Source organism: Sycon ciliatum, chromosome 11 (assembly GCF_964019385.1).
Source record: "Sycon ciliatum chromosome 11, ocSycCili1.1, whole genome shotgun sequence".
Taxonomy (NCBI): Eukaryota; Metazoa; Porifera; class Calcarea; order Leucosolenida; family Sycettidae; genus Sycon; species Sycon ciliatum.
Window position 1 is genome coordinate 18094625 of NC_088653.1, and position 27740 is coordinate 18122364.

The following is a 27740-nucleotide window of genomic DNA, read 5'->3' on the forward strand; positions in this document are numbered from 1 at the left end:
TGCAGCCTTGCCAAATATAACAACACTTCACTTCCACCGGTAATGAGAGCAAGCGAAAAGAACAGGCAATCACTACATAGAGTACTACATGTACCAAAAGAAAAAAGAAAGAAAAACACAATTTCAAAAACCGAATAGCTAGTTTGTGCATGTAATTCGCTGCACACGCATAGAGGGATATCGATTTTGTGCATGTATTTCGCTGCGGACGCATAAAGGGATATCGGGGTTGGAAACAACAATAGAAAGCAATTCTATCTAGGTATACTTCTAAGACAGGCATACTATGGTAGGATCATTGGCCAGAAGTGACAGGATCTCCAACGCAGAAGACAACGGTGACAACGAGAGACATGTAGTAAACGAAAGTCCCAAAAAAGTGTCCTTGACACGATCAGAGAACGCCGCCGCCTAAAAAGAAACTAAATACTCTAAAAGGAAATAAGGAAAAGTGAGCACCCACACATGCGAATGCATGACTGTGACCTGGCACAGACGTGCTCAGTGCTGTGTGGAGGTGTTTGCAGCCGGGAGTCGTAAAATGCCGGTATATTACGACTCGCTGGCTCAGCTGCAGGCCGCTGAGCGTAGTGCCTACATCTGCGCAGCCGAGCTGTACGGCGGTGGAGCGTTGACGTTGGTAGGGTACGGTGCTGCGGCTTGCGGTGGTGCGGCCACACCACCCCACGGTTGAGCTCCACCTGCACATACAGAGTTGACATACATGATAAATTTGATGAGTTCAGATGAGATATTTCACACAAACGTGGAGGATCTGCACCGCCACCAGCAGCAACACCACGGCCACGACCACCACCACCACCACCACTGCCCACAACAACAGCAGCAGCAGCACCACCACCACCCCCACCACCATCACTACCAACTACACTAACAACAGCAATAGCAGCAGAAGCAGCACCACCGCCGCCGCCGCCACCGGCAGATTTCCTTACAGGAAAGGATTCGAAGTACTGTGGTTTCCTAGACGCGAATAAGGACACTATTCTGATGCCCCGTCGAGTGTCGTTATACGCAAAGTTGATTGTAAGTTGCTACAGTCCTATTCAAGGAATGTCGATTTATCACGATGGGAAACAGCCCATTCATAATCACCCAATGTGCTCTTACCTTGCGCTTGTGGAGCGTGTGGATAAGCAGGGTTTGCCGCTACAGGACAACATAGCAAAGCAAACAACAAAATGTCAGACATGCATTCCAGGCATGGTGACCTGTAGGGGGGGGGGGGGGGGTAGTCTCAGGACCATATGAGTGAGACGATGTATTCCAGTTTCGAGTCCAGTTTGGCAGCGGAGGAAAGTCCCAACCGGCCCGCGACCCGCATGTAATTGGGAACTCGGCGCCCGATTCGAGACTAACACATGCGCACCGAAGTACATTTTCGGTCTTGTCCTCTTTGTGGTGGGTCTGATCTACTCACCTCCCATCACTTTAGGAGCTGCATCTGCTCCTTGATCCAAGAGGGCGGTAGTGTTCCTATGATTCATGAGACAGTTGCTTTCACAAACTTTCTCGTGAAAATAATCTGAACCGTCCACCTCAGATTTTCAAATGGCCGAGTTTGTCACTACTTCTGAGTCATCAAACTTTCTCGTGACCTGAAAAATGCAACATTCTTATTTTGAGTTCATGAAATGCTGGCCGTCACCAATCCCCAGCAGTGGTACTGTTTGGAAGCCGACCTAAACAAAGGTTCAGTTTAATGTGTGAACATGACAAGAAAGGGTTCCATTTTGCTGTTGAACAGCGCGCTGCGCGGCAGGTTTTCAGTGACTCGAAATGCACTAGGATTTCAAGCTAAGAGTGTCCCTGTGGCAGTTTCAACTTTCCCTTGCTACCTGATAAGGTCTCAAGTCTCAACTCCGAACTCCCATGCATTGCGGCCGTAACGTAGCGAATTACTATCGCAGTATTGCGCAATGAAATACTCACTGAGTAGAAAGGAAAAGGACATATGGATACAAGTTAAGAGTAACTCTCCACCACTGCAGCTGTCTACGATACAGTCTTTCACTATTGGCACAACATCCGAGTTTGAAATACCAGTAATTGTAGAACGGGTAACTATTGCGACGTAAAAATGTTTACGAATTTTGCGAGAGGCCCCGAATCGCAAACTTTGAACAACGCAAACTCGCGCCATGCAAAGTTCAAAGAAGTATGTATTCAATATGTATGTATTCAATCGCAAACATTAAACAGCGCAAACCAGTCCAAATTTGTAAAACGCAAACATGTATTGTCGCAAACGTTACCCGTTTTACAGTAATCGCTGGTGCTCAAATCACAGCTATTATGGGAATCATGTCGGAGCAGAAAATCACAAGGAGTAAGAACAATGACCCTCACCTGCCACTGGTGCGTTGGGATACACTGTGCAGCATTGCGAAAAGAGACAGGGAATATGTACGCACACACACACATACACACAATTGAAGGCATGCATGCACACACACACACACACACACACACACACACACGCGCGCGGGCGCGCACACACACACACGCGCGCGGGCGCGCACACACACACACACGGGCGCACAAAACACACACATACATACACACACACACACGCACAAAAAGCACAGATTTTGAATGCAATTGCAAAAGACAGCCACACTGACCACGAGTAGATGCATCGGCAATAGGTTGCTTACCCCCCCCCCCCCCCCCCCCATACACAGACACAACCACTCATGCACGTACACCCAAAATGCATGCAGACATGCACAACTAGTCTTGTTTACACACAGATGTGCAATGTAAACGTGTGGCTAGCCCGCAGTATTACCTGTGGCGGCGGCCGGTGCGTGGGGATAGGCCGGCTTGCTCTCCATGGTGGCCTGTGGAGCGCCGGGCTGGCCAACGACGGGCTGCGCTGTATAGGCGCCTGGCACTGGCTGCGCGGCTGCACAACATCACACATCACACAATACACACACACACACACACACACACATCAAACACACATCAAACACACAAACACATCACACACACACACACATCAAACACACATACACACACACACACACGCACACACACGCACACACACACACACACACACACACACACACACACACACACACACATACACATCAAACACACAAACACACAAACACATCACACGCACACACACACACACACACACACACACGCACGCACGCACGCACACACACACACACACACACACACACACACACACACACACGCGTGCACACACACCACACAGTCCACATCACGCAATACACATCATACAACATAACACAATAATCATATTTCAAATCTGTATTCTCACGATAGCCAGTGGCCAATAAGAGATATCAAAAAAGTATTCTTTCTAGACCAAAGAGTGGTATATTTAATAAAATTTAATAACGATAGAAATATTTACGATACTTCTCCAGATGTTTCGTTGTTCTGAACATCGTCAGTGGATAAAGAATGCAATAAGAGATGTTGTTGTTGTTGTTGTTGTTGTTGTTGTTGTTGTTGTTGTTGTTGTTGTTGTTGTTGTTGTTTCAAATCTTTATTCTCACGATAGCCAGTGGCCAATAAGAGATAATAGTGTAAGAAAGGAGAAAGAGTGAGGAAGAATTGGGTGGGCAGGGCCTAGGGGCTAATGACTACTTAAGTGTACGGGCAGGGGTGGTCGCCACACGAGCATACAGAGTTGCGTACTTAAGTGTACGGGCAGGGGTGGTCGCTACACGAGCATACAGAGTTGTGCAACAGCAGGGATATCTCGGATTTGAAGGGAGTACGAGAAGGGATTTCGCGAAGCTGGGTGGGCAGGCAATTAAAGTAATGAAGGGCCTTGTACAGGGGAGAATGGAGACAGCGGTCAGTCCGCGGAGTTGGCAAGTGCCAAGTACGAGAGCGACGTAAATTATACGAAGGTTGCACGTTGCTAGCAGTATGCAGCGAGAGTATATGTGGTGGGGCATAATTGTAGCGCAGAGAATGCGCGAAGAGTATATGTTTAACTTTAAAGCGTGAGTTGTTGTTGTTGTTGTTGTTGTTGTTGTTGTTGTTGGTGGTGGTGGTGTTGTTGTTGTTGTTGTTTTTGTATTTTTAATGCTGATACGGAAATCCCTGGACAGGCCTTCCAGCCTCTGGGGAATCCAGAAATACGTAAGGGACCATTAGCAAGCCGTGAAGCGGCAACACGAAGGGGGAGCTGGGTTAGAGTCGCGTCCTGACCACGCGAAACATACTCGTGTTTGACCACACAGCTAAAATGAATGAGCATCCCACGGCTAAAAAAAGTTCATTTCAAGATTGAGGTGATTCCGCCGACGGTAATCAACCGACCTCGCAACGATCGTGTATTCTTACTGCGTTGGTGGTGAAGTAGAAATCATCCAGAGCTAGGAGACGACAAGCATAGCAGCTCTTGTCCTGTGGAGAAAGTCAAAGCGGTTGAGATGAGGCGCGACCAACTTACAGCCTTCCTGGAAAATTTGCGGCACGATATTTTTTCGTCTTTTGACATCAGCGACGACGAGGCCTTCGTCTCCGTGTGAAACTCTCAGTCCAACTGTCCTGGAACGTTACTCTAGACATCAGACTATCATCCTGTGTAATAATTTTTGTATGGTTTAGCTTATATGGAGTTGTCAGTAACAAGTGACAAGCCACTAGTCAAACTGCGACAATTTCGTTGACGTGGAGGAAAAAATAATAATATTATTATTATTATTATGAAATGATATGGAAAGAGAAAAGGATCTATAAGTTACTAGTGATGACTAACAGTCCACCGAGGTAACCAAGGTAACGAGATAATATACAGTCAGATAGTGCGACAACGTAGTAACACTATCTGACTGCATATTATTATCTCGCAACCTTGGTGGACTGTTAGTCATAACGAGTAACTCATAGGTCCTTTTCTATTTACAATTTTTTTAAATAACTTACTCATTGCGACTTGCTGCGGCTGTCCTGCATACACTGTCCCAGCGGCACCCACCTGCGGGGTGGTGACGATGGTGCTGGTCATCACACGACCTCCGTAGCTGTACACAGCAAGAACAGCAAGGCAGGCACACACACACACACACACACACACACACACACACACACACACGCTTGTACTTGCTGCTCATCGCCAAAACTGGTCACGTGGGTCTCACCGGGAGAGTGGAGAGAGACTCAAAAGGAATCTTGGGAAGGTGACTCAATTGGCTATTGAACCGCCCAACGGCTGACACACCCTGAAATCTCCAAAACTCTGGGTGGACTTGAAAATGATCCCACTTATGGGCTCACCACACCTCAGTAAGTGAGTGAGGACAAGGTGCAGAAAAAGGAAAAAAGGGACACGCACGCACGCACCCACCCACACACATACACACACACACACAAGGCAAATCATGCATGTGCGTGCACATCCTTCAGCGCAATGAACCTCTTCATGGTCAACACGCCTTTGCAAAGGTCATCCTGATAAATCCTGATAAAGATAATATTACCCACCAGCAACTACAGTGAAACTTGTCTAAGACGATCGCTCTCAAGAAATCTTCAAAATGTGGTCTCTGCTGCCAGATGGTCTCCGTATCCAGGGTCATTTGACTGGAAATAGCATCCCTTGGTCCTGATTGTGGTGATCTCCTGGAACAGGTGTTGTTGTTGTTGTTTCTTTATTTTACTTCACCATATGAACAGGCAAGACCGCCTTCTCACCGGGGCTATTGGCCCACGGCTCTCACAATTATGATGAAAATGTTTAAGATGTGTATGAAGTGGCGGTCGCCTGATCCAAGTGGTCGCCATGATAGGTTGTACTTCAGTGTACTGTTGCTAGGGAAACACAGCCATTCCGTTCGCCGCGACTCAGGACACAAAGGGCGCGCATTTCTTCCGTTTACTGTACGGTCAACAGATTTTCGGCGCATTTTTATTTCCGGCTATTTTCGGCCTGGTCATGCTTGGCCGAAAATTTGTTGCAGCCGAAAATGTTTCCGCAAGGTTCAGTGTGACAGTGTATACAGGCGACAGCAGTACAGGCTGAACACTTGATGCGGCCGAAATGGGTTTTAGCCCTGGGAGACCGAAATTTGAACAGGCCGGAAATTTGCAGACCTACAGTACAGCCGTTGTCCTTGGCATATTCTTAGCACTAGGACATGACGGGAAAACAGGGATAACAACTCCCACGGGACGAACAAGAAGACTGAAAAGACAAGACTGGAGACTGTCAGCATCACGCATACTCAAACCGCACATGCCCATGAGACAGTTTGGGGAACGTCAACATACAGGAAAACAATACATGGTTCTACACAACACTGTCCAAGCATGTCTCCACTCACGTTGTACGGTAGGGTTGACGACCACAGCCGCCGTACAAGAGACAGTTGGGGGAACGTCAACATACAGGAAAACAATACATGGTTCTACACAACACTGTCCAAGCATGTCTCCACTCACGTTGTGCGGTAGGGTTGACGACCACAACCGCCGTACAAGAGACAGTTGGGGGAACGTCAACATACAGGAAAACAATACATGGTTCTACACAACACTGTCCAAGCATGTCTCCACTCGCGTTGTACGGTAGGGTTGACGACCACAACCGCCGTACAAGAGACAGTTGGGGGAACGTCAACATACAGGAAAACAATACATGGTTCTACACAACACTGTCCAAGCATGTCTCCACTCACGTTGTACGGTAGGGTTGACGACCACAACCGCCGTACAAGAGACAGTTGGGGGAACGTCAACATACAGGAAAACAATACATGGTTCTACACAACACTGTCCAAGCATGTCTCCACTCACGTTGTACGGTAGGGTTGACGACCACAACCGCCGTACAAGAGACAGTTGGGGGAACGTCAACATACAGGAAAACAATACATGGTTCTACACAACACTGTCCAAGCATGTCTCCACTCACGTTGTACGGTAGGGTTGACGACCACAACCGCCGTACAAGTAGAATTTGCAGCAGACGACAATAGCAGAGACGATGAAGATGAATCCAATGACGCCTCCGGCAATCGCACCTCCGAGGCTTGTGCTGTTGAAACACAGCACACATAAGAGCCATGTCAAAAAGTATTAGCAATATTACTTGCGTGTGTGTGTGTGTGTGTGTGTGTGTGTGTGTGTGTGTGTGTGTGTGTGTGTGTGAATTTGTCAGTTGTCCAGTGCAGTGCCTCGTTCTGGGCAGCAATGCGCTCGCAACAACCCAGTTGCCAGTTGCATCTAACGTTCTCTCAATCATCTCAGCAACAACATGTTATCCCAAGTTCTCTCCGAGTTTTGTCGCTGTTCCGGGACGACCTGGTTTACTTCACTGCCGTGACTTCTAAGCTCTGCACAAGCAAGAGCGAAATAGCTCGAGGAAGGGGATCGAACTACTCCCTGATCCAAGAGTGAAATAGCCCACGCAACGGGATCGAACTACTCCGTGATACAAGAGTGAAACAGCTTGAGCAAGGGGATCGAACTCTGTGATCCAACGAAACAAACACATGCACCCAATGGTCACCTCTGCTTGTGAGCTAACGTTAGGTCCAGTCTGCAAATGTTACCAGCGGGCTTGTGCTTTTGTGACTCGACAATTGGATTCAAGCTAGTGACCAGATCTTTGACTTTTGCGTATTAGAACCTTCTCATTATTGTCATCTCCATCTCTACCGACTGGGCTGAGCTAACATGTTAATCGTGCGGCGTATGCGGCTCTCCAAGGGCTCTCCAAGCTCATCGCCCAACCCTATGCGGCTGTCCATGACGCTACCGGCGCCGAAGCGGACGGGACAAATACCCTCCTGAGATCTGGAGAGGATTCACTGCCACCCTCTGCGGAGAATGGACGCAGACCGTGCGCAGGACTCATGCACCGACATGGACGGAGGTGTCTTGGTTGTTTTCAGGAGTACACTGGACACTTCAAGAGTACACTAGATTCTCACCAGAGGAATGTCCACAGCTATCTAAAAAGACCCCACGCTGTAAGCACATTGTCCCTGGAATATTTGAGAAGGACAGCACCCTCCAAAGTCGGCAAGAGCTGGGGAACGAGCCAGCACTGAACATGGCCAAGTTTATCGTTGCGAAGAGTAGGCCAGTTAAGAATCCATTCGACATTGATCCGGAAACAGTTGTGTGGCTCGACGACAGATCCAAGCAAAAGCTATCCTTAGCTATTAATGATTCCATCAACAATGTTGACTTGACTGTGACCGTCCAGAATGAGTCCTTCAAGATCAGGGCTTTTACTAGTGACTGTTCCACATCGGGGGTCGTGTTCTGCACCAAACCCTATTCTTGTTCCCGTTTTCCATGGAGGAGATCCATCCACACGACCCAGATCATGTCGGATACCACCAGAATGAGTCCTTCAAGATCAGGGCTTTTACTGGTGACTGTTCCACATCGGGGGTCGTGTTCTGCACCAAAGCATATTCTTAATCCCATTTTCCATGGAGGAGATCCATCCACACGACCCAAAGCATGTCGGATACCACCGGAACGAGTCCTTGAAGATCAGGGCTTTTTCCCGTGACTGTTCCACATCGGGGGTCGTGTTCTCCACCAAAGCCTATTCTTGTACCCATTTTCCATGGAGGAGATCCATCCACACGGCCCAAATCATGTCGGATACCACCAGAATGAGTCCTACAAGATCAGGGCTTTTACTAGTGACTGTTCCACATCGGGGGTCGTGTTCTGCACCAAAGCCTATTCTTGTTCCCATTTTCCATGGAGGAGATCCATCCACACGACCCAAAGCATGTCGGATACCACCGGAACGAGTCCTTGAAGATCAGGGCTTTTTCCCGTGACTGTTCCACATCGGGGGTCGTGTTCTCCACCAAAGCCTATTCTTGTACCCATTTTCCATGGAGGAGATCCATCCACACGGCCCAAATCATGTCGGATACCACCAGAATGAGTCCTACAAGATCAGGGCTTTTACTAGTGACTGTTCCGCATCGGGGGTCGTGTTCTGCACCAAAGCCTATTCTTGTTCCCATTTTCCATGGAGGAGATCCCTCCACATGACCCAAATCATGTCGGATACCACCAGAATGAGTCCTTCAAGATCAGGGCTTTTACTAGTGACTGTTCCACATCGGGGGTCGTGTTCTCCACCAAAGCCTATTCTTAATCCCGTTTTCCATTGAGGAGATCCATCCACACGACCCAAAGCATGTCGGACACCACCAGCCACGCATCGACTAGGCGCCAGGTGCGAAATGATGGTGGTGGTGGTGAGAAGGAGAGTTCTGTGCTAGAATTACACTGTAGCCTAGAGAGCATGCGTGGGCAGGCGTGTGTTTACCGCCACATTGCCAGGTGTGTGTTTTACCACCATTTGAATCTATCGTAAGTACTGCTGCATTAGTGTCTTCAACTTCATTCTCCCGAATCACAATATGGGCAATTTTATTTTTCTTCGCATTACATCGATACTTGCTTTCAGGAGGCATTGCCTTTATTTTTCCTTTTTTTCACAAATCAAACTGAGCCACTTTGCAGGCCCGAACATGCAGTATCAAAATAATTATGACATTTTTCGTAAAAGTTGTAGTGTTTATTGTCTGAACGAATTTGGGGACCCCTGTTTTTAATTGTCAGACCCGTTCCTTTCCATGAAAGCATCCCGGCATAAACCCATGTTCATAAAAAAACATTCCGTTGGCAATCACGTGAGAAATTATTTTATTTTCTCCTTTTGAATGGACTCGGATGGAGAGCCAAGGAAACGTTTATAGAAAAGAAAAAGGACCGAGGAACTACAAGTTACGCTATAATGTCCACTAACACCACCAGTTACTAAACAATCAGCTCATGCGATAACATTGCACGACACTGACCGGCGCTACTGACGTTCTACAACTAACTGGCTAACAGCTCTAGCACATCTTGGATGCGCACTCCAACAGCCTTCCAACTTCGAAGGCTGTAAGTTATAATGATACCATAGGAAGGGAAGGTGAGCGTAAACAAGACAAGCATGGGCTAAATATTCTCAGCTGTGAAGTATCGTGCAATGTTATCGCATGAGCCGATTGTTTAGTAACTGGCGGCGTTAGTGGACATTATAGCGTAACTTGTAGTTCCTTAGTCCTTTTTTTTCTATAAATTTCCCCTTTTTTCGAAAAAAAAAAAGAAACCAGCTTTGCATTTTTGCAATTTTCGGTGACGTGCTTGGTGCCAGTGCCATTTTCCCACTTTCTTTACAATCTAAACTGAGTTGGTTTGTGTTCCTGAAAGTTTCAATGCAATGCTGCAAGAGATTATACAGGTATCGTAGACCATGACTGTGCACCCGTCCAGCAATGTCCGTAAAAGCTAGGCGTGGAAACGTGGCTGCAGTTGACCGAACGGACATGGGGACCCCTATTTTTTTCAGAATGTGAAACATGAGCCAATAAGATACCTAAGATCCCAAAAATCTATTCACATCAAAATGTTACGATTACGAAATTTGGCCCAAACTGTCCCCAACCTCCCCTAATGCTCGAATTGCTTCATCAGAATCAGCAGTAGCAGCGGCACCACCACCACCAGGTCTACTCGGTGTGGTAGATCACAAACAATTTTTGATATCTAACGATTGAACTCTGCATCGTGTGTACGGTTTCGTACGTTCAGAAATTGCAAAGTGTATCTGTGTGGCCGTCCTGTGCCAGGCAAAACTCCAATCAGGCGCTTCTGTCCTCTGCCTTCTTGATTGAATATCCACTTCTTTTGAACAACCCACACATCAACCGAGAACTGCTTTGCAATGAAAAATACAGCTGCACTGGAGCTGAAAAAAAGAAGTAAAAAAGTGCTCAGGAGAGTACACGGGTACTCTCCCACTGAGCAGGTTTTATGGATGTCGCTCACTTGAAGATGCCAGGGATGTGGGACATGCCATGGTCACTACGGTATTGACCGTACCACTACCCCAGTTGACCCGCGAATCAATAAAATGCCCTGATTTGGGCTCTCAATTTTTTCAGCAGAGCCCCCCCCCCCCCCCTCCCACCTCGAGCATACCTCAGAAGGCTGGCTGTAAAAAAGTTAAGTTAGCCGGATTCGCGGCCACATCACCTGATGTGTTTAGGAACACAGCAAGCAAAGACATTCGCATCGGCGGGCCACCACTTCTCCCATATATCCTCAATGCAGACCTGACCATACCACCCTAAAATGCCTTCCGACGCCCCTGGACGCGTGATTTCGCGTGACGAGCTTAATACAGCACCCCCACCCCCACCTATTGAAGAACATCATCATCACACAATGGCCGGGTTGCCACGCTTGGACGGAGAAAAGTCTGACGGGGGTCCGGGGTGGTCCCGCGGTGATTTTTTCAGGAAAATGGCTTGCTGTTGGGGCCCCAGAACACATTTTAACTGTCCACACACATGCAAGCACGCGTTCATTTTTACAGCTACATGTACATGTACATGTACAATGACTGGCCAAACGCGACCTGGAAGCGCCGAATGGCCAACTGGACTAAAAGCGCTCAAAATAAAATAATCAGTTGTCCCTCTTTGGGAACTAAATCGGTCGGTTTGTCCGACAGGCGATCAAAAATCGGACGATTTCCGAAAAACCGGAGCAAGTGGCAGCCCTGCAATGGACAATGCAATGCAGTGCAGTGCTCTCACCCGCTGCGATAGTAGTAGTAGTAGCAGCAGCAGCAGCAGCAGCAGCAGCAGCAGCAGCAGCAGCAGCAGCAGCAGCAGCAGCAGCAGCAGCAGCAGCAGCAGCAGCAGCAGTAGTAGGTATAGTGGTACCCAGTACCCCCTCCCCCCCCCCCCCCCAGCTGTAGAAGAACATCATCACACAATGCAATGCAATGCTCCCACCCGCTGTGGTAGTATGTGTACATGTAGTAGTACCCCCCCCCGTCCCCACCCCCCCCGCCCAGCTATTGAAGAACAACATCACAGTGCAATGCTCTCACCCGCTGTAGTAGTAGTATGTGTAGTAGTAGGTGTACATGTAGTAGTACCCCCCCCCCCCCCCCGCCCAGCTATTGAAGAACAACATCACAGTGCAGTGCTCTCACCCGCTGTAGTAGTAGTATGTGTAGTAGTAGGTATAATAGCCGTAATCATAGTAGATGTACGTGTAGGTACGACGGCGGCGACTGCTGCTGGCAAACGTGGAGCGGTGGACGCGCGACGAGGACTTGGGACGCGACGGCACCTTGGTGGCACGGCGACGAGACTGGCAGAAGTTACGCGACGCCTCGCCAACACCAGCCGGGCCTGCACACCGTACACACAGGGTACACAGCGTACTGTAAATATACAAAATTTCGGCGCTGCAAAATTTCGGCACTTCACGATTTTTGACATTTCGGCGTGGGGTAGAGGGCATGGTATAGTGCGACAGATGCTGTGAAAAATTTCATCGGCGTTTTAATTTAGGCGTTTTGGGTCGGTGCCGAATATAGCCGAAATTAAATAGCTGCCGAAAATTTGTATATTTACAGTATATACCAAGATGGATGCACACAGTCACAGCATACACAGCGCATTGGGTCAAGAACAAGGAGTCGTACAACTCCCTGGCCAAGAACCACCTTTCCGCTTCCGTGGGACGCCACCACCCCATGATCACGCGTCAGATGCGGCTCCTAAACGGTGGGGGAGGATAAATCAGATCCACCAACCACAGGCCAAAGGCCTAAATCCCATTTGCCACATCCATGCAGCGCATACCGAGATGTATTCACGCGGTCACAGATTTCAGAGGGTACACAGCGTATAAACCTGTCAAGGCGACCACTCGGATAAGGCGACCACCTGTCCTAGAAGACCAACGAAATCAGGACCAAGGGATGCTATTTCCAGTCAAATGACCCTGGATAAGGAGACCACCTGGCAACAGGGACCGCGCTTTGAAGGTCCCTTGAGCGGTCGTCTTAGACAGGTTTCACCGTATACCAAGATTCACACAGTCACAGTTCACACGGCGTACACAGCGTATATACCAAGATGCATGAACACAGTCACATATTACACAGTGTACACAGCGTACACAGCGTATATACCAAGACGTTCTTAGGGTTCCCTGTAAGAAGGCGATGACGCCTGTTGGGAATTCCCTAGTAAAATAAGAATAAGAATAAAAATATAAATAATATACCAAGATGTGTTCACACAGTCGCAGTCCGTAAACTGATCACAAAAAGAACACTTTCCTATCAAATAATTTAATTATTTGAGTTTGCTCCCCCCTGGAGCTCGCGCTTTTCCGCCAACTGGAAATTTATTTTGTGGATTTACTAGTATCACAGTGCTGGAATCGACAAGTAAAACTGCGCAATGCCTTGTTCGAGCCGAGGTCGATATATCCACAGCACGACTGCGGTGTTGTATGCTCTGTCATGCTGAAATCAGGACCACAAACCTTTTGCATCTGGTCAGCTTCATGCTACACTCAAATCTCTCCTATCTGGGCGTTCAGGGGATCATCATGGCCAGCAATCGAGGACATCTGAGAGTTGTAATTTTTGTACTCCTCCGAGGTGTGATTTTTGGCGTTCAGGGGATGGTCAGTCAGGGACCACCGGGCGCTGACACTGAACTTTGAAATGTCGGCAACTTACTGATTCGGCGTCATTCGCATACATTTCGATGGGCAAGGTCCAGAGATCTGGCATATGACATAACTATTTCCACAAAAAAGGGCAGACGAGTAGTAAGATTTCCACACAAAAAAGGGCAGAAGAGTAGTAAAATGTCCACTAAAACTCATCCACAGGCTTCCCGGTAGACCATGTTGCCGGTAACTCCGAGGTCCGCATAAGAGATATATGAGTGTACTTTGAATTTCAATTCTTTATTCTCACGATGTCACCATCGCCAATAAGAGATGAGTTTATGAGAAGGCGAGGTGCTGTGGGTGGGGCTGCGGGTTATGCAGTGGGAAAGTAATTTATGTCATTGTGATTTTTTACAAGTATAGGAGAGGGTGAGCGCTGCAGGAGCAGATTGAGTTGCTTGATGCCAACATTGCGTTACTGCTGGGGATAGCGTGCAATCTTCTCACCTGACTCAGCATTCACTGTGCCGCTGGAAGACTCCACACTGCTGCTGAACTCTCCCCACTCGGTGGCATCGTCAGAGCGCTGGCCATGGCGGAGGCGGAACTGGTAGGTCTTTCCTGGAGCAAGACCCCTGGAGAGAGAGAGAGAGAGAGAGAGAGAGAGAGAGAGAGAGAGAGAGAGAGAGAGAGAGAGAGAGAGAGAAGAGGAAGAGAGAGAGAGGCGCTAGGTAATACCATACGTGGAGCCTGCCTTCGAGAAGCAACAATCTAGGCCTATGGTCTAGAAGCCATCTACCTTCAAACACAGGCGCTGCATGCAACTGCTATATGCACGTCACCAGGAGTAGATAGTAAACGAGAGTGTGCAACTCGCGGATGGGGACGTATACATGTGCCCGGTGGACAGACCTGCCCCGATTAGCGGTGACTGGGTTAGGGGATTTGTACTGCACAGTGCTGACTCATAGCTTTACCCATAAGCAGACATGTTATCCTCCGCTCATACCACACAATGGAGCTGCTGCACATCTCCATGCGTACACCAAAAACACCAGCTGACCTCGTCTACAATAAAACCTGTCAAGGCGACCACTCGGACAAGGTGACCACCTGTCCTGGAAGACCACTGCAACCAGGATCAAGGGATGCTATTAGCAGTCAAATGACCCTGGATACGGAGACCACCTGGCAATAGAGACCACACTTTTACTGTCCCTTGAGCAGTCGCCTTAGACAGGTTTCACAGTACATGTATCACTGTTGGATCTGCCGCTAGGGCTTACAGCATCTTAGGCCGCGGTCACACATGAAAAGCTTGCACCGCTTTTGCGGAGGCGGAAAGCGGAACTACCGCAGCCGCTTTGGCGGACCACACGATGCAGCGGTCACACATACATGTAGACTACTGTGCTCCTCAACGCTCCGCTTTGGCGGAGAGAATGCAAATGCAGCACGTCCTATGAAATTTTAGATGTTCTTGTCCGAGTTGAAGCGACCTTCGCTTGTACAAGTAGAGCTATCGTGGATCGCTGACAGGCTGCTGAATGTCTCATGTCAAGTACACTCGTGGATTTGGGGCACATTCACTGCGGCCCAGCACGGGTGTATTTGAATATTAGTTTAGTTTACATCAATATCAAATTCAAATAGTTTTATAGCAGGGTGTCGTTGCCTCCTCCATGATCCATCATCGACCCAGCGACTGCGTGGATGCCTGCAGCTGCAGTGAGGGTGTGGCAGAGTACTCTACTACTCCCTGGTTGCAGTCCTAGTGTTGCATACTCTTGTGGACGTATTGCTTGGAGAGAGAAGGAGAGAGTTGGAGATCGTCCGCGATCGGGGCCAATGACTCGTTGGGAGACGGATTCGGAGTTATTCCCTCACCAACTATCCACTCATAACGATGCAGTATTGCTTGCGAGATCTCCAGAACGTACAGTTCATTGGCAAAGAAGAATAATATGAAAACTCAATACCAAACGGCAACCAAACAACACCAGAACTCAGTGCAGAAGTAGCACACCAAACTCCAAAGCCATCACCATGCAGGTTCCGCCAAAGCGGATCCGCGAAAGCGGAGGGTCCGCTCGCATTTTTTTGGCGTAGCGAAATCCAAACTTTCCGCCAAAGCGTAACTTACGCCTCCGCCGTTGCCGAGGCAACGGCGGAAGCGTAAGTTACGCTTTGGCGGAACCGCCAAAAAAAGTGCATGTGTGACCGGGGCCTTAGCGGCCGTTGTGAATTCCCTTCGTGGACACGATCATTTACTTTATTTTTTTAAATCTCCGTTGGCCATAACGATTCCTAGCAACTCACTTGATGAGAAGGGAGAGAGACGAAGATCCGCTGGAGGATCCAGAGAACTCCTTGTGCATTTCGGGGTCGTCCTCGGCCGCATCCTTGGGCTTAAACGATACGCCAATCACTGGTGACGAAGCCTATACATACATATTACACATACAACACAACAATGCACGGACGTGTTCACACACACAGACATATACACGCAATACTATGCCAACCAATTGACTCATTGCGCATTGCCAAATATGGAATGTATGAGTAATGCTTGCGAGCACGCTGGGATCAGCAATGCACTGTTCAACACCCCCAGACGACCATGCCCAGGTGGCTGTGAAGGGTGTTTATGGTTCCAATAATGCTGATTACGTCATTGCACAATGGGTCCATCAAGAACTGCTTCCGGCGGTTCCGTACCCTGCTACCCGATGACATCACTGATCAAAATGTCTGCCCCCGTATGGTCATGTGATGAAAGCGCACTGATGGTCACATTCCGAAAGCAGCAGTACAGTCAACTTTGCTAATAACGACTGCGGATATAACGACAATTCGCAAACAACGACAGAACTTCCATGCCCAGAGCAAAGTCCCGTTCAACTGTAATACATATAATGAGACTTCGGGTATAAGGACACTTCGCGAATAAGGACACTTTTCTGATGCCCCGCCGAGTGTCGTTATACGCAAAGTTGACTGTCGCACTTACATCACGCTTGACGGCATGCTGCGTATCTCCTCGCTTGGACTTGGCGTGCTCAAAGCTGAGGCGCACCTCGCCAGCGCATTCCGGTGACGCATCCAGCGAATGAACATTGGGCGAGAGGTCAGCTGCGAACAGCACATACACACACACACGCGCGCGCGCGCACACACACACACACACACACACATGCGCACACGCATACAAACGAGAGGTCAGACAAGAAGCATATGCTAGGTGCCAGCAGACGTCAGTGAATACATGGCCCAGAATCTGTTCACAACTGGTGCGTGTACGCGTGAAACCAAGCGTTTGTGCATATCTTTGATGGGTTTTGGAGCGCCATGAGTAGGGAAACGCGCCGAAATGGAAATTCCAACATGTTGGAATTTTCAGCGCGTATCAGGCGCATACCAGCGTACATGCCAGTCACTTCGACTGGCGGGGTCAAACGACCTGTACTCGAAGGCGTCGCACGCCCTAAATACCAGTCGAATTGCTGTTTAGCGTGAAAGCCTGCTGCGTTTGGGCATACATGAACCGCAAGCGTACCGCGTTGTGAACACAGCTTTACAGTGAAAATTTCACGAAGCGACTTTTTCCCATGTTCAGCATCTACTGGGCTTATGGGAGGTCAGGAAACAAAAATTATTACAGGTGTGGGTCACTCACTACTACTACTAGTATGTGTGTGGCAGGCTTTTTGCAGCCCTAGCCACAAGGCCTGGCAAACCTTCTCACTGTTCACAGTATGCATGCTGCAGTGTCTGTTATTGCCGACAAGCAAGTGAGCAACAGGCCAGTGAGGTCTCAGCACGCCGTACACGGTACAGTCCCACCATGCAGCTGTCCAGCGAGGAAAGTCTCAAAGTGGGGGTCCTGGAACCCTCTCGATCTGCTCGCTCATTACATTAGCCTGATAAAATAATTACCTGGCATTCGTGCAGGCCTGCAGCACTTCATCATCAGGCCAAGGACTTTTCTCGCGAAGTAATTAGTTGCTGCAAACTATGCTCTGCTGCATGTTTTCGCTCTGTGTGAGTCCCAGAAACAGCTAAAGTGTTCCTGTACTTCAATGCCATCCAGGTTCTCTTCGCTATCGCCATCACGACTCTAACTGCAGACGACTTCTTCACCATGTTCTGCAGCAACCGCTAGGGCAGACATTTCAACATCCCTGGGTGGAGGACATTGATTCGATCGGCTCAACACTTGAACTCTTCGTCGTGACTGGAGGAGTACCAGTCCAACGAATATTCTACCCGAGCCCTATGACTTCCCTGACTGCTGAAACCCTTCCTGCAACGATTGCTACTTCTACAAAAAATATTCTCTTGGTTCTATGGCCCTATGCCATGGGACTGGATCAATCCATGCCATGGACAGCCTGGGAGGCATGGAGTCCGGAGTGGAGTGCAGCGAAGTGGATCCGTATATCCACATAATCATTCCACTTCTTCGCTGCATGCATGCACTCGAGCGTCGACGGCCGCGCCGGCATGCGCATTTAAGGTGGCTCCTACCCCTCGGGTCCAATTTTTTTTTGTTTGAAACGTGGCTACAAACGATTGTACTTTGTTCCGTAGGATATCTAGTGTACGGAGACAAAATTTTATCAAGTTCTACCGGCCGGTTTCACTCGGGGGAGGGGCCAAACATAGCATACTCACAATTGCCAATTTAGGCCAAAAAACACCGGAAAACCACTTTTTTGGCCGTAGCACTCGTAGTTACCCCATTTTTCTTGATGTCCAACATCAGGACAGTAGTATACTTGCGAATTACCAGCATAAGCTTTAGAAGTGGGTAGAATTCTGCTAGAAGGTGACCTTTTTCTCTTTTCGGAATCATCCCATTTCAGCGCACACGTCCCACATATTAGCCCCGCCCACAAGTATTTGACACTGGACTTGCCCTGTATTCGATGGTTATGCTATCATAACCTAATAATGGTACTGTGTAGCAAGTTTGAGCAGGTTCTACCGAAGGTAACTCTTGAAATAAAACTTTGAAGTGTCAAGTGATGCCATATTTTCAAGAATCAGCACATTGCACTGGGACATTGTCCAACGCCTTAGAACCCCTGACTCCACCATATGACAGATACGTATCTTGCAATAATTGATTGCAACATCTTCCGAACATAGTAGTAGAGCTTTGGATCAAGTTTTAGCAGTTTCCACCGAAGCTAACTACCAAAATAAAACTTTGAAGTCGCCCACATACTAAATGCAATAGCTGAGCATGTGCATTGAGTGTATGGTCTAAAGGTTTTCACAACTAGCTCCAATACGGCAGATACGTGTCTTACATTACTTGATTGCAACATCTTCAGAACATAGTAGTAGAGCTTTGGATCAAGTTTTAGCAGTTTCCACCGAAGCTAACTACCGAAATAGAACTTTGAAGTCGCCCACATACTAAATGCCATAGCTGAGCATGTGCATTGTGTGTATGGTCTAAAGGTTTTCACAACTAGCTCCAATGCGGCAGATACGTGTCTTACATTACTTGATTGCAACATCTTCAGAACATAGTAGTAGAGCTTTGGATCAAGTTTAGACAGTTTCTACCGAAGCTAACTACCAAAATAGAACTTTGAAGTCGCCCACATACTAAATGCCATACATGTAGCTGAGCATGTGTATTGAGTGTACATGTATGCTCTAGTGTTTTTCACAACTTTCTCCAACATGAAGCCAATACTGATGTGGATTTTTTTGACTGCTTTGTCCAAACACAGTGCTGAAGCAATGCACATTGGGCACTTTCTACTGGTAATGCAATTATTATATTCTACAGTGTTTGCTGCCAACATAGCAACCAATACTGCTATACTAAATGCGTAGTCCATTGGGTACGGTCCAATGGCTTTTCACTTCGCATCTAGCCACTGTTCTTCGTGCATTACTTGAATGCTTAGTCTCCATGGTAATGAAGCTAAGAGCCACACTGGAGAAGTTTCTACTGAAGCTAACTACCAAAAATATAAAATTTCCAAGATGCTACTATTACATAAAGTAGCTGTGTGCAATGCCACTCTGTTGAACACAGTAAGCAAAATTGAGTCACTAAAACCCTATTTGCCAGATATAAGCTGTTGAGACTGATAGCAGCTGAGCTGTATGATCTGATATGGATGGCGGTTCCACACTGACTAGCACATGTACATGTGCACAGGCAGAAGAACATACAAGTAATACACATAACGTTACTTCGAAGTCCATCATGTAAATACAAGCGTATATACAAGCATCACTCCTGTTCTCCACAACCTGCAGTCCTGGGCCACTCCAGCTGGTCAGAGTGCAATAATTTCTGCAGCAGGCTTGACTTGGAAAGCTAATCACAACTGCCATGGTTGCAACATGAGTATTACCAGCGCTACTTGTATTATATTATTGTCAATCCATTGTGGTGCATGGCACTCGTTTTCAACAACCGAGTTTATGTCATTAGTTGCATATGCAACGCCAATAGAAAAAAGAAGGGGCGGGGCAAATTACCACGGTTCAACACTAGTCATATTGAACGGCGTTATGCCATGCCAGGCGCGCACACAAAACGCCCGCGCGAGTGCGCATGCATATACACACCCGGGTAACACACATTCGTGCGACTCTACATAGCCTATGGCATAGGAGTGAGTGCACACACATATACATGTAGATTGCCTAATTTTGCATCCGTAATAAAATTGTGTAAGTATACACACATGTGCGTGCACATATAGATAGACTCAGCGGCATACGCATTAGTGTGCGCCGATAGGGCCACATGCCAATTATCGGATTAGTCCGTGAAAGTTGCACGGCACGACAAACTTTCGAACAGTCTAAAGATATGACACAATGAATGTGGAATACCCACCAGTGTGTAAGACCATTTCATACCTATTTCGCAGCGTTTGTGATTTTCGGAACGTCCCTGTTGATATTTGATGTCCTCACTTGGTTGATGACACAGTCACAAATTATCAAATTCACCTCCAATGCCATCCAATCTGCGTTCCGCGATACATGTACAGTGAACGGTGTTGAGGAAAGCCATACAGCAATAAACCAGTCGAGACTCCCAAGCAGAGGATACAATTCAACAGCGTATTGAAGTACGAATTGTTGTAAACAATTTTCAAGACACAATTACAAAATTTGAAGTGCGTCTTGAAACGTGTTTGAAGTGCTTCGATGTATTTACCTTCGATCTCCCTGAATCGATCCATCCACAGCTACCCGACGAATTTACCAGTCAGTGCGGGAGATGATCGAGCAAGTTATATTTGAAGGTCGCGAGATGTCAGTGGCACTGGCAGGAAATCTACACAAGCGTATTCTGAAATAATTTTCGACTCAGGCGTGATTCAAGAGCGGACTTTGATTTCTCCCTTCTTATAGTACGAGCACCAGTCGACATTGCATTCTTGGAAAATCTTCTGCGAGTGCTGCCTTCCCCTTTCATAGAAAGAACGAGTGAAGAGGGACACTAGCACAGTAGCAGCAGGTTCTAGCTAGGTCGCCAGAATTGCAGAAAAGCGAGAAGACGTTTCCAATTCCAAATTCCTACAACGATTGATCGCACAAAAATCATCGCTACCGAAAAATTTACTGAAAATCTACACTTTTCAAACGATGCGCGCGCAGAGGGTGTGAGCCACCTTAATTACTTACTTTTTACAAAGCAATTTTCTAAAAAAAATACTCTTCACCCTATCGCCGGCGCCACGCAGAAATATCACTTCTACATCTGCGACGCGCACGACGAGAGAGTCGATCAAAGGACATGATGACTGTGATCCAATAACCCCCCCCCCCCCATGTATGATGCGATTTTTTGTATTGTACATGTATTGTATTGTATTGTATTTTATTATTTTACTTGGGCATTCCCAACAGACCTTTTACGGTCTTCTTACAGGGTGCGATCGATCGAGAGTGTTTGCTGCATCGCAGGTAACTGGTTGTCGCATACGCGTATACGCGCAGCTAGCTCCGTTGTAGATCTACATGACTGTATCTACAGGGCGTTTCAACTACAGTGCTGGCACCTGAAATCCGACCCCCTGAGCGGTGGGCTGACATCGCAAAGACCAGAAATAGAGGCCGCTAGAAAGTGAACGCGCCGCCCAGGGCAGGGGGTCGGATTCCAGTTGCCAGCACTGTACCCAAAAGAAGTAAAATCATGGAAATCACTGCCACATCCAAAATCGTGAAAATCACAAAACATTATAATTATGTTTCTGAGACTGAAGTCTATTTCTCCAAAGAGCAAGCTGTAAAAGTGTAATACTAATAGGAATAGAATTTCCGCCTGGAAGCCATAGCAACTTGTGCTGGGCCGGATTGCACCACCATTCTACAGCTTGCAAGGCTGAAGCTACGAAGCGGTTTTTTCTTGCCAGTGAATCCCTACTTTTTGGTCTCCCTCCTGTCCCAAGACTCCCTGATGTACGATGCCGGCGCTTGAATGTACCCGGGACTGACCCGGTTGCTAGAGTTGTGCCAGGTACACGTGACCTGTACCCGGTTGGTTGGTTTGAAATCCTAGAGCAGACACTGGCTTGAGGTAATTACTTGTCCGTTGTGCTCGTGTCGTGTCTCTTCAAATCGCATGCAGAACCATGTTCTGCTCTGCATGCATCGCCAGAGGCCATTTTGATACGTCCTCTGACATTGTGGTTTAGGACCGGGAGAAGAGGCTCTTGATTGGTCCGGACATACCATATATGGCATAGGCATAGTCGGTCCCACTTTGTGTATATTATGTGGTGCCGGGCTGGGGACACAGGACCTCCTAAGCATGCGTAAACATACGCTACAGTAAGATCGGGCGCCGAAGAACACCTCGCCGAAGAACACCCAGGCTGGAAAACCGGCAAAATTTAAGAACAGTCCAGGCTAGAATTATCAGATTTAAGAACACTTTTAAAATTGTATACATTGTACATGTATTGGAGGTGAGTACATGTCATGTACTCGTGTAAACAGTAACTGCTACATGTACATGTACAGGTACATATGTACAGTCATTCCCATTTACGACACCCACTAGTTAAGAAGTACATGATTGTACTATGTACATTGCACTACATGTACATGTACATATACATGACAAACGTCATGACGTCACTCGACTCGCCGCGCGCGTGTGAATAAGAACGGTCTGGCTAGAATCAAAAATTTAAGAACTTTCCTAGGCTGCGCTCGAGCCCCTGCGTTCTTCGGCGCCCGATCTTACTGTAGTGGTCAAACTGCGTTGTCCGGACATGCCGCCCTGACCCCCCTGACTGGCCGCCAGTCCAGCTCCGCTGGGCACGTGTTTGCATTGCCTAGCAACTGAAGTGCAGTGGAGGATCCCACCCCAGTGCCAGCATGTAGTGTTTCGTATACTTTAGTCTAACCAGACCAACCAGAGAGCCAAGACCTTTAAATAGTTCTAACTGTTGAGCTACGATAAGACAACGAACCTAGAACACATGCAATCTACTACAGTCCACTTTGCTTATAACGACACTCGGCGGGGCATCAGAAAAGTGTCCTTATTCGCAAAGTGTCGTTATACCGGAAGTCTCATTATAATTATGTGTCGCAGTTGGATGGGACTTGGCTCTGGGCATGAAAATTATGTCGTTATTAGCGAAGTTGACTGTATACTGACATGAACGTACAGCCTAGAGGGGGAAGGAGGAATGGATTGCTAGAACATGTAAGTGGATCACGATGAGAGGAATGATGTCAGCGCACACGTATGCATCGGCGTCATGCATCTACAGTCAACTTTGCTAATAACGACAGTGGATATACCGAAAATTCGACGACAGAGTTTCCATGCCCAGAGCACACAGTCCATTCTACCTGAATACACTATAATGAGACTTCGGGTATAACGACACTTCGCGAATAACGACACTTTTCTGATGCCCCGCCGAGTGTCGTTATACGCAAAGTTGACTGTTGTCACACCATACTACACATACCACTTGTGGAGTATATGTCTAAGCCCACGTATCCGGGCAGGTTGGCACAGGGCGCTGCCTGTTACTGGGCACTGCCCACAACTCGGAACCTCTACACATGAACCTAGGCTGTGTTCGTCGTTAGCTACCTGGTAGTAGAGTAGAGTCACTCTAGCGATATAGGTAGAAGGTAGAGGTAAGCGCGCGAACGCTGTCCTACCGGATTTAGTAGTTTTGCACGATATGTACGTGGAATGTTTCTCTTCTGTATGAAGTTGTGTACAACTCCTTGATATGTCTGGAAATCCCCCGTGCCTCTACCAAGCTCTACCGACTTCTACCAGCTTGAACCTGGTCGAGCCGGTAGAGAAAGTTAGAATCTACTCTTTGGAGTAGAAAAAGAGGAACGCATTTACCGAACGAAGTAGTTTCTACGTAACCTGTAGATCAAAAACGAACGCCTCCTTAGTGTATACAAGTAAACACTTCTTTTACGCCTATCAATGATTTTCATCAGTTTCAGCAGGGAAAGATGTAAGCGGGAAACGTCTGAAGAAAAGATAGACTGCCACCACCAGGACTCGAACCAGAGACCCTCGCTTATGGCCAGTGATGCTCTACCACTAAGTTACGGTGTAGGCGTCATCCGAGCAACGACCGTTCAACAAACTTTTTTTCTGATTCGTGCTCCCTGTGAATCTACACAGGCGGTTGGGACGTAGCCCGGCCTCACTGTAACCCACACACTTCACGTACAAACTAGCACGCGGGGAGCCCCCAACATATAAAATATTCATTACTTTGAGTGAAAGATGCAGACGGGATTTTGAGGCCATTTTCCGTTGAAACGCCCGGCTTGGTGAGTCCTGGCGGGTAAGACAGGTGTCGGATGGCTGGGGGATGACCAGGTTAGCAGGGTAGTTTACTCTATTGTGACGGCTACTGCAAGCACACGCATAGCCCGCATGAGGCACGTGCACCCCCCTAAAAATTTACCTACATGTTGGTTCAGCATGCGCATAAAATAACGGTGACATAATGACTATGAATGACATGCACCATGCAGCCATCCTACACATTTGCAGCCGTGCAGCCCCCTTGAAGGGGGACCGGCCACGCCCTTGCTCCACTGGGCCAAGGTTCATCAGTGGTACAGATGTGGCAAGCAAAATCCAGTCTGATGTTGATTGTTTGCTTTCAGACTACTGCTGTGGATAAGCTTTGATGGCCTCGTGGACTTGGTGCTGGAGAGAGTGAGTGATATCAGAGCGACCACACATGCGTAGCTTTGTGGTTTCAAGCGTACATGTACATCCCTCTCGATTTCACTTCAAAACCGCAAAACCACGGGTCAAGAACCACTTTTTTCGCTTCCGTGGAGCGCCACCACCCACGATCAGGCGACAGATGCGGCTCCTACACCATGGGGAAGGGTGCTTGTAGTAGATCAGATCCACCAACCATAGGCCAACGGCCAATATCCTCTTTGCCACATCCATGTTTCCTCGTGCCAGACCAAGAGCTCCCAATTCACTGTGGGTCATGCGATGTATATGTAGCACAGGTGAAACAGATCTTTCCGCTTCCAAGCAGGACTGGAATCTCGTTGCTCAATCATGGTCTTAGGCCAGCCCACTGTGCCTGTCCGGTGTCACTTGCCACAGCAGAAAACACGCGGGGACAGTCCCCTGCTATGAGAGTCCATCATTGCATGGTTGAGATGCAGTGGCAAAAATGTGCGGCACAGCGTATGCCAGCGATGCACAAGCAACTCACTCAGTATACATTTGCATGTGCATACAGGTACAGTCAGTTTGAGTCAGACCTCGCTTAACCACACACGTCCGTTTTCCACAAAAAATATCCGGATAGGCGAGGGAACCGGACAATCGAACACACATACTGTATGTATGCATGATATATGCTGTAAATCCGTAACAAACCTATTTTCTTCCGGATGGCGAGGGATCCGGATAAAAGAGGACCGGATAAGCGAGGTCTGACTGTAGCACCAATATGCGGCTACGCTGTACATGCACCTAGCGCCCATGAGCGTTTCCGGAATTCCGCAGACTCGTCGATAAGAATGTACTCGGATGGAGAGCCAAGGATTAATTTATTAAAAAAATGTGCAATGTTATCAATGTTGCCACGTGCAATGTCATCGCATGAGCTGATTGTTTAGTAACTGGTGGCGTTAGTGGACATTATAGCGTAACTTGTTTTGCTGAAAACATGTTGGCGGTTGAAAGCATGTGACAAGGCAGGGCTCTGCCAACCGTGGCTGGTTGTACTCAGGGGCGCTGTTTCCGAACACGGTGTGTGCCCTCCACCTTGTAATATGCTGTCAACCAACAAAATGTACAGTACACGTACATTACCAATGCCTGCTCTAGGATTGTAGGACAGCCAGGTACACGTGTACCTGGCGCAACCATTTCAACCGGGTCGGAGCCGGGTACACATGTACCTGGCGCTGTCTCACCAGCCGAGTCACATGCTTTAACTGGTTGGTTGGTTTATTTTAATTCGGACAATAAACGGGAACTAGGCCCAATGATATAAAGGCGAATGGATAAGCCGCATTTAGAAAAGAGAGGACGGGAATTAGAAAATTACGAAAGAAGAAGAAAGTACTGGAGTCTGACACATACAAGCCATGCAGTCAGTCCTTTCAAAGTTCGAAAGTGTAAAGTACCAACCGGGTCACAGGTGACCCGGTACTATATTTTCAACCGGGTTCAAGCGCCGCCCAACCGGGTGGATTACCCGGCTCACCCGGCGCTGGAGCAGACACTGCATTACCAAAATAACGAAGTACAAAAAAGACGCTCCAACGACGACTGCCACACATTTACAAACACATGGGTCCAGCAAATAATAATTGTTCTCGCTTTGTGCGAACCGCAAAGCACTCACTAAGATCATCTTCATCTGGATCACAACACTCGTTCGCTTGTGATCGCTGATCGTTTCGGTCGCCATTCGACAACTCGTTATTATACTTCGGCTGCTTGCGATCATATCGTAAAGCCTACACTACAGGAAATGCGCGATTACAACCAGGGTCATTATGCGGATGCTTGGCATCTGGACCACGTCTTTCAACTGGTTTGCTTCCGCACCTACTGTCCTGATTTGCCACAACCGAGAAAAGAACGTGGACAGTGCCTTTTACAGCTGCTCTCGTTCGCCTCCCGCACCGGTAGGATGCAAGACGATTGGCGGAGCGAATGGAATGTGAACTCGTTCGCTTGCCGTACACACTCGTGTTGCGGGGAAAGGGAACAGTGCGCAGATGGTCCGGATCGGATCCCCACTGGGCGCATCTCGAGCACTACCGCTATTCATATTGAACTAGCCCCAAAGCGCGGCGAAGATCACACGCCGAGAGAGTGGATGAAGGCCGACCCGCAAAGCCCTACCAACAGAAATTATTACAATCATCTTTGCAAGGCGCTTGCACGAAGCGTCCTTTTTGCTCTTACCTTGCGCTGCCAATGCCACGCAGAGGCACAGGACAATGGCGGTCTTCATCCCGGCTTGCAACGGACTCCCGGAGTACTCTTCTAGTAGTAGACGGACGAGACTAAGAGGAAATCTAGCCAACGTCAAACAAACTGCGTCCCCACCACACGGCACACCACTAGTCCACTGCACTGACTATGCAGCTAGCTGGAAGTAGAATCCGAGAAGAAGATTATTTTTTGGCTTGTCATCGCCCGTGTGCGTATCCCCCAATGTAGATCTACTCGTATGTTGTATGACTATGAGCGCAGCGCAGTAACAGTGACTTGGTGAATGGTGACCGGTGGTGGGCCGTGGCGTGGGGCACGGCAGGCGCACAACAGATTGACGGATGATTTCATACCTAGACTTCAGCGTCATCAGTGTCACTCTAGTCTAGCTCTGTCTGTGTGAGCGAAACGTCTGAGAAATCCATAGACCATGCAGACCATGGTACTGTATAATTATGCCGTAGATCTATGCATGGTAGACGGCATAATTCAACTCTATGATTGTACGTAGATCAACCTGCATGCGTAGAACATCGACCGCAGTACTACCACTACTAGCACTAGTGTCCATGGTGTCTGAACAGTCCTGGCCAGTAAAAAGTAGCGCCGCGTTCGAGTGCACAGGAGTAGTGCGTGTGGTGCTAGGACCGCGCAGCGCCCGGCGCTATTTTTTTTCCATGAGATCGAATTTCAGTCTTACAACAGGATCTGGGATTGCATTCTTGAC

At 48.0% G+C, this 27740-nt stretch overlaps 1 protein-coding gene across 2 annotated transcripts; it reads right to left on the reverse strand.

Annotated features, from left to right (window-relative positions):
• On the reverse strand, positions 1-27164 carry LOC135827476 (uncharacterized). Of its 2 annotated transcripts, none has more exons than XM_065339968.1 (11): positions 26984-27164; positions 16550-16671; positions 15856-15977; positions 14044-14171; positions 12053-12254; positions 6929-7051; positions 4942-5039; positions 2813-2929; positions 2371-2394; positions 1132-1170; positions 1-695 (listed from the first exon to the last, which is right to left on the reverse strand). In XM_065339968.1, exons 1-11 carry the CDS (start codon positions 27030-27032, stop codon positions 595-597), a joined length of 1125 nt encoding a protein of 374 aa, XP_065196040.1. In that variant the 5' UTR covers positions 27033-27164; the 3' UTR covers positions 1-594. The 2 variants fall into 2 exon arrangements, with proteins under 2 accessions (XP_065196040.1, XP_065196039.1); XM_065339967.1 differs by having other exon boundaries at positions 1-701; positions 26984-27163.
• Between the last annotated feature and the right edge of the window lie 576 nt (positions 27165-27740).

What these genes read in the sequence shown, in the direction of transcription:
- LOC135827476 (XM_065339967.1), bottom strand. Translation starts at nt 27,032, where the DNA reads ATGAAGACCGCCATTGTCCTGTGCCTCTGCGTGGCATTGGCAGCGCAA. An exon ending in CACAGTGAATGCTGAGTCAG is followed by an intron (nt 12,255 to 14,043) that starts GTGAGAAGATTG and finishes TACGGTGTGCAG; the next exon opens with GCCCGGCTGGTGTTGGCGAG. An exon ending in TCCCAACGCACCAGTGGCAG is followed by an intron (nt 1,171 to 2,370) that starts GTGAGGGTCATT and finishes GTTGTCCTGTAG; the next exon opens with CGGCAAACCCTGCTTATCCA.